At 44.0% G+C, this 13,059-nt stretch overlaps 1 protein-coding gene across 1 annotated transcript; it reads right to left on the reverse strand.

Moving 5' to 3' along the window:
• Nucleotides 1-120: 120 nt before the first annotated feature.
• MRPS22 (mitochondrial ribosomal protein S22) lies at nt 121-12,331 on the reverse strand. The gene is made up of 8 exons (XM_080934861.1): nt 12,157-12,331; nt 9,005-9,168; nt 7,945-8,109; nt 5,200-5,343; nt 4,626-4,709; nt 3,094-3,239; nt 1,097-1,205; nt 121-317 (listed from the first exon to the last, which is right to left on the reverse strand). Exons 1-8 carry the CDS (start codon nt 12,326-12,328, stop codon nt 222-224), a joined length of 1,080 nt encoding a protein of 359 aa, XP_080790987.1. The 5' UTR covers nt 12,329-12,331; the 3' UTR covers nt 121-221.
• Between the last annotated feature and the right edge of the window lie 728 nt (nt 12,332-13,059).

A 13,059-nucleotide genomic window follows, 5' to 3' on the forward strand; every position in this document is an offset into this window, starting at 1 on the left:
AAAAGAGAAATGCATACCCAGGTACTCACATATAAATGTCAGTCATCCTGTGTCACCTAGAAACTGAGTAGGAGAGCAAATACTTGACAATTTAAAAAGCAAAAACAAATTACAGAAAACTTTACGTCAGTAAGTATCTTTTAATCCTGATATTTTTAAATGTTCAGCTCAGTATTACCAAAATGGAAGGACATTGACATGAAACGTATTTTTAGTTGTTCTCAGGATGCTGCAGAGTGGCTGATGACTATCTCTTGATAAGTCTGAAGTGCTAATTCTATATATGCTCCTCTCTGTGCTTCTGTTTTCGCAAAGACCTATGGAAATAGAAAAACAAGTTCTAGAATCTAAAGCAACAGGCTACTAAGTGTATGAAGTGAGTTTCAAGATGTCATTAACGTTTTTGCCGTAGGAATACGATTTCTAATAAGGTCTTTAGTGTCATGACCTCCCTGAATAGAGAAGTGTATGTGGACAGAAGTACCTTATCCAACTGCTGCAGCAATAGTAATTCTAAACGTTAGAATGGCTTTCATCTCTATTATTAATAAACTATCAGTAAAGATTAAGACCCTGAGAGAAACCAGCAAGAACGAGAGCTAGCAAGCTTACTTTTCACACAAAAAAGTTGACTGTGTGAGTTCATGTCTTAGGGGTATCACCTGTTAATTCTGTACTTAGAACCTGACACAGAAAATTTCCGTGACCTTCCCTCCCATGTGAAGATACCATCTTAACCTAGCACTGAGGATGTGTCTGGGGAGCCCATGGCTTGAGAGGTGTGCTGTTCCAAAATGACCATAAACCAAGGTTTCCTGACACGCATCTGTCCCTGATGAATGTGGGGACTTGACCACCTCCTTCCCACAGTCTGAACCTCTCAACTACAGCTGCCAGCTTGCCTACTACAGCACCTAGAGTGCTACGTAATTCCCCACATGACCCCTAGTCCAGGTAACAGGAAATATGGAGTTTATATTCACAATCATGTTTTCAAGCCTAAAATGTTCCATATTCACTATGTATCATTAAATATAATCCACATCTGGATTTTCCTAACTCAATCATCACCACAAAACTGACGAAAGGACTCTACCTTAATTAAATTGACTCCCTCAGCAGCCTGCTCCTTGGCCTCTTGAGCTGACTGGCCATCTGGATGGAGCATGTGGTACAGCTGGACCAGGCTGGTGGCATCGTCAACCCTGAGAGTGAGAAGGCCTAGCATTACCATGGGGTTTTCATTAGTTTCACAACCCTGTAAAGGTGTCTGCCAATTCTAAGTTAAATTACATTTCAGACTTAACTCTGGTGAGGAAGAAGGTAGTTCTGTAATTCCAAAGCATTTGGAAGGCAGAGGGGATGGTTTAGCGAATAAAAAGCATTTGGTGCACAACCCCGATGACCTAAGTTCTATCCTTGAACCCATGTGAAGGTGGACAGAGAGAACCAAGTCTACAAGGCTGCTCTCTTGTCTTCTGACGTATGAGGCAGGTAAGACAAGGCCATATAGGAAGTGGCCACTCTATGAAAATATGGCTGTGTTCTTTGGGAGATGAAACAATAGAAACATAGAAATAATTCCTAGTGGCAAGGATTTCCAGACCAGGCAACTTGGTCAATATGAAGTAGGTTGATCCAACTCAGGCTACAAATTCTGCTTTATACTTCTCAGTTTCTATCAACATGAAAACTCTTAATTGTCCCTAAAACAGTCTTCCTACACAGTCCACACCTTCTAGGCTGATCAAAGCTGAGGAATGGGGAGGACATAAAAATAACCCCAAGTGTTCACATGTTGAGGCTCTGCTCGCTGTGTACACTTAGCTCCTGGCTTCCAGTTGGGGAGATAAGGGTGAGGACACCATTCAGTTTATAGGTCACATAATACAAAAAGGTGCAACTAGGCCATCTGATGATGAGGTACTGATGCTGTCTTCTGAACTGAATCGCACTAATGCTGATGAAGCAAACTACCCAGGAATCATTAGGAAAGCTGTCCTGATGAAAAGCAATGCTGCATCTTAGGTGATATGAGTGGAAGTGTTGAGTGTGACTTTGAGATTGCAAGTAAGATACTTCTACCATCTGAGGATGGAATAACTACTGATATCTCTTATTCAATCTTAATAGTACAGCAAGGGCTTTGGAGAAAGTTAACTTTCTTACAACAGCCATGATGGTTCCTTCCCCTGCAATTTTTGATTTTTCACCTGATGTACAAAGCTGTTTTCTTTCCAGTTTTATCTCAAATAGTAATACTACATACATTCCTCAGAAATACTGAGTTTTGTTCAATAAGCAAGTTATGAACTTTTAAGTTTACTAGTATAGTTACTTTAAACTAAACAGTAGTCTACTGACTGCACAAAATATTTAGTCATTTTTACAAAATGTTACTTTTAATAAATAATAGCATCAACAAACTCCCTTAACCAAAGATACCAACCATCCTTTCTTTTTGTTTTTAGACATGGCCTAAGTAGACCAGGCTGGCCACAAACTCAAAAGATCCTCCCATCCCAGCCCCCATGCACCACCACACCCAGGCAGGATTTAATGTGTAAGATGTAAAACCTTCACAGCACAGTATGTTATGTTTATGTTATTTTCAGCTAGCAACTCGGGAGCACATCAACTCGATGCCGAAAATATTCTTTCAAACCACTTTAAAAATAACTTTACTGAAACCTTAGAAGCTTTCCAGAAAACCAAGGGCCATCAAAAGTTATTTTCATAAGTTAAACATGTTCACAGGGAAGTCCTATGGGTAGAGTAGTTCTGCTAGAAAACAAGTGCCTACCAGATCTGACATTTACTTTACAATTCCCATGTAATAGCCCTGAGTGCTAGAAAAACAGTCAATATCCAGGAACACTGGAAAGGGTGATAAAAATCTCAGTCTACTATTAGGATCCAAAGTCATATATGTTTTTCTAACCATCTAGCTCTGATTATGTAACACAAAAGCAAAGACTAGAAGACCTATGCTAGAAAAGCAAATCCAAATCACTGGACAATACACTGCCATTGCAAAAAGACTGTCTTACTGTTAGGCAATAAATGATTAATTATTCAGCCATTCATACTTACAAGTCTCTCTGGATCTGATCGATGAGCAAACCATCAATCTTTTTTTTATTTACAAAATACCAAGCCATTCCACCAAAGTGCCTTGTTGAACGTAAAAGCTCATATTTTCCGTGTCTGTCTATATCTTCATAGGTCTGATGATGAACCTATTTACATACAATGCACAGAAACATAGAAAGTGGGTGGCATCACAAGGTTCATACCAACTAGAAGAATGCTACCCCAAGTCAGAGCATAACCAGGACTACCTGTGAGCTGCCGCTCTAGCCTAGCTCAACTGAGTAAAGCACTTGCCTTACTCATAAGCACAGGGCCTGTGTATGATCCCCAGAACCCACATAAAAACCATATGTGGTGGGCGCACTTGTGTTCCCAAGGATGGCAAGATGGATCCCTGGAAGTTCACTGGCCATCTAGCCTAGCCAACTGAGCAAAGTTCCAGGCCCATGAGACCCCGTATCAAACAAAGCAGACTACCTGAAGAACCCAAGATTGTCCTCTGACCCATACCTAGGAAATGAGCATTTGTCTACAACAGCATATCTTGTGCCTTCCCTACTATAGAATGTATCAGGCTTGTGTGTGTACACCTTTCCTGTGAGTATATACTTCAACAAGGTCAGCAGGATCCCCTAGTCCTTTCCCCTCCAACACTGGAGTCACAGACAGGTATGTGCCAATTTTACACAGTGTTGGTAATCTGAACTCAGGTTCTCCTGCTTACACAGCAAGTACTTTACCTACTGAGCCCTCTTCCCAGCCCTGTCCTAAAGGCTTCAAAACTGATGAAGAGAGTATTCCTCACCTAGTACTGAGGTCACATTTGACACAGCCCGTCTACCTTGAACCACCCCCTGCACATGCACCGTATGTACAAACACATACTTGGTTATTTTCTACCTACTGCTTTGTTTGTCGTTTGATACACCTCTACTCACCAAACTCCCCTCTCACACTGTTCCTTGCACTTCTAGAACCCCTTCCAAAACACCTAGGAAGCCTTTTCTGAGCACACTCTTAACACTTAACATTTTAGACTAGAGGTGTCAAGTGTCTGCAAATTCTTATTTCTGTACATCACTGCTGGAGCACAGGCCCTGACGCCCACTCAATCCTGGTTCCTGGCATCAGCTATGCTACCCACAATAACACTGCCCACAAACCTGGCTCTGTGAACACATCCTTACTATGCTATACGACACACACTGCACTTGGACAAATTCTAATGGATAACTAACAGTTCCTATAAGGTGAATGGAAAGGAAAAAAGGCTTTGTCATCATCTGAGTCCTAAACCAACCACTTTAACAGCAGTGCAACCAAGAGCAAGCCAGTTCACTCTACAAGCCCAGCTTCCCTCATTCTTAGAGGTGGCTGAACACATAAAACATGTATCTGCACTCAATGATTTCAAGGTAATTCCCTTTCCTATAACCTGCATCAAAGCCTGTAGTAGGATTCAAGGGTTACATTAAACACCTTCTGCATAATCATATTTAAAACACATTTTGGGAACTATTAAGTACACTCACCTTGATATACTCAGTGGAATCTGGCTCAAACTGGGCAACACAGAGATTGAGGACGTCAGCATGCCGGTCTTGGCTGTACATGGTCTAAAAACCACATGGCATAATGGGAATCAGCTGAGCACATGAAAGTTTCCATCTGTCCTGACATCCTGGCAGGCCTGCCCAACATACAAGTCACCTGTGTGCCTATCAGGAGCACATAGGGAGCTGGGTATGACGGTGCAGCCCCTTAATTCCAGCATTTGGTTGGAGGCAGAGGGAGGCAGATTTTTATGAGTTCAATGTCAGCCTGGTCTACATAGTTTCAGGTCAGCCAAAGCTACATAGTGAGACCCTGACTCAAACAAACAAAACAACAAAAAAGGAAAAAACAAAGTTTTTAAAAGCATATGGAAGCAGCACAGGCTTTGTAAATGCCACACTTGGATTCAACACCCCCTCCCCTTAAACTAACTAAGAACCCGCATCAAGTTACTGCTACATCAGTGCCTGTGTTCACCTTTCTGAAATTACCAGCCGCACCAGAGCCGACTGCTTCAACAGATGATCATCATGGAAACGGAATTCAACGTACCTTAAGGTTTTCATCTTTGAATATTACTGGTGGCAAAACTCTACGACCTTCTTTCGGAAAATAAATTTGTATCACCCTGTCCCGTTCTTCCCACGAAGCTTTGCGCAGTGTGCCACTTGGTTCTCTAACAACAATAAAACGTTCCTGAAACAGAAAGCAACCAGAGGTAAGAAAGTTGTGAAAACTTCGGTTGAGCTCTTGTGAGAGCAAATACTATCACCGTGGCAGTAGAGTCACTCTGGAGACAATTTATAGGTGTGTGAGAGAGAGGGGCAGTATCTAGATTGGGTTGAGGCGGGCAGCCCCGCCCTGATGTGGGCAGCATCATTTCATGAGTTGGGTCCTGGACTACACACAAAGGGAAAGGTGAGTGAGCTCCAGCACTCGTCCCTCTGTTCCTGACTGGATGCAATGTGACCACAAGTTGGGCCAGAGATAAAGACAGCTAAAATCCTAAAATCCTGACTTCTAAGCACAACTGTGTATAAGCAGAGCGGGGAGGGGCCACCTTTCTAACCTCAGCATTCAGCAGCATTTTAATGCACTCTGAGGGCCCAACTACAAATCACTCCTCCTACCCTTCACTTACAAGGTTCAAATGAAAACCTGCTGTTTTCAGATGACACGCTGCACTTCTAAACTGGTAATCAAGGGAACTACAGTGGAAGCATTAATGTCTGAAAACTATCTGTGAAACTTCTGATGGGTTTTACTAAAAAGTGAAAAATCTATTGGGAAGTTTGGGTTTCTTGCATTACTGACCTCAGCACTTGGGAAACAGGGGAAAATAGATCTTTGAGTTCAAGGACAGCTGGTCTACAGAGTGAGTTCCAGGACAGCTAGGACTATATAGTGAGACCTTGTTTTGAAAAACAAACAAACAAAATATAAAAAGAAAGACAGACTAAGCTAAACAACTCCACCTTGCTCAAGTCTAAACGGGACATCTATACCACAACCCTCCAGGGCTCAGGGAACAGGGCTGGAGAAGGGAGAGGCATGCAAGAGTAGGAGAAGGAAAGGACGGCTGCTGCACTCATGTGCTCAGGGAACAGGGCTGGAGAAGGGAGAGGCATGCAAGAGTAGGAGAAGGAAAGGACGGCTGCTGCACTCATGTGCTCAGGGAACAGGGCTGGAGAAGGGAGAGGCATGCAAGAGTAGGAGAAGGAAAGGACGGCTGCTGCACTCATGAGCTCCTTACAGTGCTGGTTACCTGCATGAGACCTGCACAGATGTCAAGACCAGGCCAGCGAACATCATGGACCAGTGAGGGGCACAAAAGGCTTCACCCTTCCCTGAGCATCATTCTTAATTAGGGTTACTATTACTGTGATGAAATATCATGACCAAAAAAGCAAGTTGGAGAGAAGTGTTTGTTTTCCTTACACTTCCACATCACACTTCATAGTCAAAGGAAGTAAGGACAGGAACTCTCACAAGACAGGAACCTGGAGGTAGAAGCTGGTGTAGAGGCAGTGGAGGGGTACTGCTTTCTGCCTTGGCCATCATTGCTTGTTTAGACTGTTTTTCTATAGAACCCAGAACCACCTTGGGGATGGCACCACCCACAGTGGACTGGGCCCTCCCACATCAACCACTAAGAAAATGCCCTGCAGACGTGCCTGCAGCTTGATCTTAGGGAGGCATTTTCTCAACTGAGGTTCCTTCATCTCAGATGGCTGTGTCAGGGTGACATGAAAACTAGCATCTATTGGCAGTTTTGTTGTTAGGGAAGAGTTATCACTTTCTTTAATCTTGTGGACACTGATAAAGTCGCCCAGGCTTCAGTAAGTATCCTCACTATGCTCAGGAAAGAACCCAATGAACTAAAAACAAGAAAACAGTAGGGGGCTTCTCCGGGTGGAGGATTCCAAGATGAATGGAGTAAGAGATGAGGCTAGAGGCTGACAACAACTAAAATGCATTATAGACATGTACAATTCTGTTAAAGAATAGTCTTAAAGAAAAGGGATAGGATGCCATGCCTCCCCTCATCCCCGCTCCCCAACACACACACACATATATATATATATATACTCAAGAAAACTCTTGATCTTCTCCAGAAGTGTCAGCTAAGGAAACTAGTCTAGCCCAAGTCAACTGAATGTCTTTTTCTTTCTGACCATTGCTGTCTATGCCATCTGCCTGGCTACACTTGCCTCATTGTATCTCAGCACAAGTGTCTTAGGGTTTCTACTGCTGTGATAAAAACACCATGACCAATAGAACCTGGGGAAGTCATACACAATCCATCACTGAAAGAAGCCAGGGTGGGGGCCTGGAAGCAGAAACTGAAACAGAGGCCGTAGGGGCGTGCTCCTTATGAGTTTGCTCCCCGTGGCTTTCTCAGTCTGCTTTAGTACAGCTCCCAGAACCACTAGCCCAGGGATGGCACAACCCCGTGAGCTGGATCTTCTCATATCCATCATCAAACAGAAAGGCAGCATAGATTTGCCCACAGGCCAATCTGGTGGGGACATTTTCTCAATAGGCTCCCTCTTCCAAAATGAAAGCAAAGGGATGCTAGCTTTGTAAAGTTAACAACAAAATCAGCCAGGACGGTGTGTTTCTGGTATTAATCTGAAATATACCCAGTCCACAGTATGTAACAACATGACCTGGACCTGCCACATTTCTTTAGAGGCACTCTGCTCTGGAAGCTTCAGAGAGGGATGTCACGTCATCCCCCAGACTCATCTCCATGTGGTATATCAAAGATTATTCAGTAATCTGGCATTTACTCACCCGATGTGGTATGTTATATGATATGTCCGTAAACACATATTTGTGTGTTTCTGTTCCTTCCAAGATCTTATCCTCAGCTAACACGTCATTTATTGGCTTTCGTTCTTCCAGAACTGGTGGCATCTTTAATCGTACTTTAGCTGCCTCAACTGCCAGTCTAGTAGCCTAAAGAAGTAAAATATCTCTTAAGGAAAGTCATAATGTCCAAAAGAAACATTTGGTAAAAGCAGATACTCACCAAAGATGCTGTGAACCTATGAGTGAAAAGCCAAACCTGGACTTGAGGACCTGGCTTTCCATGGTGTGACAAAAAACACCAGCTACCCACTTACCCGCTACCTAAGCAGCAGCAGAAGAGATCCTCGCAGCAAAGCGTGCATTTCTTCAGCGTTCACTATGTACCGGACATCAAATATGCCAAACAGATGCTGAAGTGACAGCTCAGCCGTGAAGAGCAACAGCCGCTCACGCAAGAGACCTGAGTTTGGTTCCCAGCATCTACATGGTGGCTCACGACCACATGCAGCTCCAGTTCCAGGGGTGCTGTGCCCTCTTCTGACTTCCATGGACACCAGGAATGCACATGGTGTACAAAAATATATAGGGAAAACACCCATACACACAAAAAACAAAGGAAACCAAACGTACTGGGTTCACTCAATGCCCCAAACCTACAAGAGCCAGGTGCTTTATTATCATCTCTAGTTGATGGAAAGCCAAGAGTAACAGAGAAGGTCAGTACTAGGAGCTGCTGCACTGGTGACAGAACTGAGCTCCAAAGCCTCCACTCTCAAGCAGGGACTGCTGCTTTATGCCGCAGCATTTACAGTGCACAGTACTTGTGCTCTGAGAGGAGAGAAGCATGTCAGTGTCTCACACACGCACACAGCAGAGTATACTCCTCAGAGGACCAGCCACACCTCTGTTCCTCTCTCCCTGCCTACTCACATGTCTTTTCCTCAGCTCCTTTGCCCCTCACCCATGCCTATGGAGGAACGGCCCTGAGATCTACAGTGGCCTCTGAGAGAAAGCCATTCTACCAACACTGCGGTTGACATACCTCCTCCAACTGTGCCTGGGTCATCAGCTTGTAGGTGGGCGGCTTCAGTGGTTGTACAGCAGGTCTGAAAGTCTTCTGCAAGTCCAGGCCTGTCATCTTGGTGAGGATGCTCTGGACCTCCTCATCCATAAAAGTGGGTTTCCTGACTTCTGAGCTATCCGATCCTGTAAAATGGATTTCAGTAATAAGAAGCTGCCCACAATGGCAAGCCAAGACCTCTAAGTGGGGAAGTTAACAATAAAAACCATCTGTACAGAAAACACTTCAAAGCTACATGATGCTAATATGTAGGGGATCCTGAGATTCACCACGACACGCACTGCCTGCCAAAAGGTGGTCTATTACTGTGAGCACCATGGAAACTAAAGATGACAATCACTGTGACCTCGCACAGACTTGCCTCCTCTTTTTAGTTGTTATTTTGGAGGTGGTGGAAACAGAAGGGAGGACCTGCCATGCAGTGCTCCATCCACCAGCAAGCTACATTTCAACACTCAGACAAACCGGGTCCTAACTTCCCAATTTTACCAAGGAGGGTATCAATGCTAACCCAAAGAAAACTAGCTAATAGGAAAAGGTTCACTTGGGTCTAGAGCCTCGATCACTTCTCATCTAAGCCCAGCTCTGGCTCACACATTTCCCTCTTCCTTTGACTCACTTCTTGTTCTCTTTCCTACAAGCATAATGTTTTTTTTTGTCCACTGTATAAAGTTTACCCTGGGGTATTCATATACTGATTTCCCTGCCCTCATACCTGTTTCAATCTCAGGTTTGTGTAAACAGTTCTTACCATTTATTCTGTGCTTGTCAATAAATGCTGATCACCCAGTGGCTGAGCAGAAGAGAGAAGAGGGCGGGACATGCACCAGCCAAAGGAAGGAGAGAGGGAGAAAGCAAGGAGGATGGAGGACTTGGCACCATGAGGAAGGGGTCCAGAGGGAGATCACAGACTCATAAAGCCCAAAGAGCCAGGTCATGGGATAGGGCTGGCAGGTAGCCAGATTAGCACAGAAGGTTAAGATAGATCATTTAACTGCTTGGCTACTGAAGTGCAGTTTTAAATAAATTTTGGGTTCTTTGTGTGGATACTGGGTACTAGCATCAGGTAAACAAATACAGCCATTGGATTAATTTACTGCTAATATTTATATTAAAGATAATTAACATTTTCCAATGAAAAGTAAAAGGCAGTCTGTTCCTGGGTTCCTCATAGTCCTATAGATACTAGTGCCTTGCAGGACCCTGACCTATTTCCCACTCTCCCTATTCAGTCTCACTAGGTACATTTCTAACTTTCTATGACTTTAATTACATCCATCTGCCAGAGACTCTAAAATCCCAATCTCTATCCAAGATCATTTACATCCACTTCCCAATGGACATCTCACCTGTAGTCCAATACTAACAACCCCCACAACCTTTTCTTGTTTCTTATCTGCCGACCCTATCACAGTGCGGTTCATTGGGTCATTCAGTCCAGAATCTTAAAATGAGTCCTAACTTCTTTCATACCCACCACACCCAGCCAAAAAAGCAGTCAAAATGACAGGAATGATCATTATTAACACACAAGAGATATTTACTGTGTGAGCTAAATGCATGCCATGCTCAAATATTCAGTAGCCCTATAAAGTAATATTACAGTCACCCCAGTTCTACAAAAAGCACACTAAATATAGCACTTTAGTTCATCATCTCCTTTTAGATCTATTCCCAACTGCCATTACTCTAGTGCAGGCCTTCCTCACTCCTTACCCTGGATTTCCTGACTCTTTTCTGACCTCACTACAAACCATTCTTACAAAGAGATTCCTTGAGAGTAATCTGCTATAAAAAAAAAAAAAAAAAAAAAAAAAAAAAAAAAAACCCGCAATCGAGATGATTCCCATGCTTAAAACTCACATGGTTTTATGGTTTGACTGTGTCCCCCACTAAGAGATTAGTCTCTGTCCTAGTTAGGGTTTCTGTGACTGCAATGGATCACCATGGCCGTAAGCAAGCTGGGGAGGAAAGGCTTACACTTCCACACTGTAGTCTATTATTGAAATAGGTCAGAACACAAACACAAGTTGTTTGGAGGCAGAAGCTGATGCAGAGGCCACGGAGAGGTGATGCTTACTGGTTTGCTCCCCCTGCTTTCTTACAGAACCCAGGACCACAACCAGCCCCAGACATCACACCACCTACAGAGGACTGGGCCCTCCCATTTCAAACACTAATTAAGAAAATGTCCTACAGCTGGATCTTATTGAGGTGTTTCTCTTCATTTGGGTAACTCTTGCTTGTGTTGACACAAAACTAGCCAGAACATTCTCTGAAGACCAGAATCCTGTTTTCATTCTCATGGTCCCCCATGAGCTCCAGTAAGGATAAGTGCTCAGCACTACACTATCTTACGACAATCTCACCCGCCGGCCATGCATCTGTATCTAACCGTATATTGTGCCTGGAATAACAAACACATCTCAAATTTTACACAAGTATAATTCCACCTCCTTTCTCATTTTAATTTTCATTTTACCTAGTCATCAATCCAAACTCAAAAATCAAACACACAAACAATCTCTGTTTCTATCACTAATATTTTCTAGTTTGGCACTAGTCTCCATTCAACAGCTTACTATCAAAATCTGGAAACTTATTTAGACATTATCAATCCTAACGCCAAAATCGGTTCCCCAAAACACCAGCGTTCAGTTTCTTATCTATTCTTCTGGTTATTATGGTTTCCCCTAGTTCAGGATGCTTGTTTTCACCTTAGCGAAGTTAGCCTTGGTGGCAGCTTTGGCTGTATTTTCCCTGAAACTCATCCCTGTGCGTCCAACTCAGTTTGAAAGGCTCCGAGGTACCCCCCTACCCCCACCCCCCACGATACAGCCCGGATCACCATGCTCTGTCCCATCGCCACTGGTTTAAGAGAGCCCAGGTCAACCTTACAAGCATACCCCAAGATAGTGTCGTGTAGTGTTTTGCAAGGAGTGGAACGCAAGCGCTAGTGGCTGCGTGAATGAATGAATTAAGGAAGGCTTAGGTAAGTTCTGCAAGGATAGACGGAAGCCGACGCAGTCTGATAACTTGCCATGCAGTTTTCAGTAGTTAGAGCAAACTCTTAAGTTTCCCAGGCGCTCAGCCGAGCTCTGGCGGTCACTCACCGGCCTCAGAGCTGAGCGGGCGGCGGAGCTGTCCCACCTCGAAGGGCTGGGGCCACGTCGCGAGTAAAGCATCAGGGTGGTGCTGGGCTGTGACCCGAGTAAAGACCCGCCGTGCTCGCCGAGAGCCCAAATGGAACCTCCACAGCAACAACGGAGTTCTGACTGCAGCCATGATTACCCGACACCCTTTGCTCCGGGATCAATTTCCGGCTTACAAGGCTTTGTACAGCATTCTGGGAAATGTAGTCTATATGGAGGTACGACTCTGCAGAAGCATTTTTAAAACTAATAAAATTCGAGGCTTTGTCCAAGCAAGAGCTGTACGAAATGAGCTATATTCCCAGCCCTGCTCCCCACTTAGAGACAGTCTTGGCCTCAAACCCGCAGCAATCCGCCTTCTGCCCTCTGATTACAGATGGGGGATTGAACTTTTAAAATATTTTAAAATTAATCTTGTTTGTGTGTGCACGCGCGTGAACGTGTGTGTGTGTGTGTGTGTGTGTGTGTGTGTGTGTGAGTGTGCGTGTGTGTGTGTGTGTGTGTGTAGGTCAGAGAATAGCCTAAGAAAGTCGCTGTTCTCTTTTGACTCGGAGATGAAACTCGGGTCAAACTTGGTAGCAGGTATCTTTACCACCTGAGCAGGAATCTCACCGGCCCATTTACTTATTGTGTGTTTGTTTGTAGTCTAGCTTTCTCATTTGTATACAAGACATATTGATAGTACATACAAACACATGCACATACATACATGTCAGAGACATGTTAAGAGTACATACATTAAAAAATAAAATAAGGGCTTAGAATATAGCTCAGTACTAGAGTACTAGAGTACTTGCCCAGCCTGTGTGAGGCCCCAAGTTCAGGTCCCAGCAGCGCATGCACACATACAACATCCCACCAACT

The sequence above is a fragment of the Micromys minutus genome, assembly GCF_963924665.1.
Source record: "Micromys minutus genome assembly, chromosome: 21".
NCBI lineage: Eukaryota > Metazoa > Chordata > Mammalia > Rodentia > Muridae > Micromys > Micromys minutus.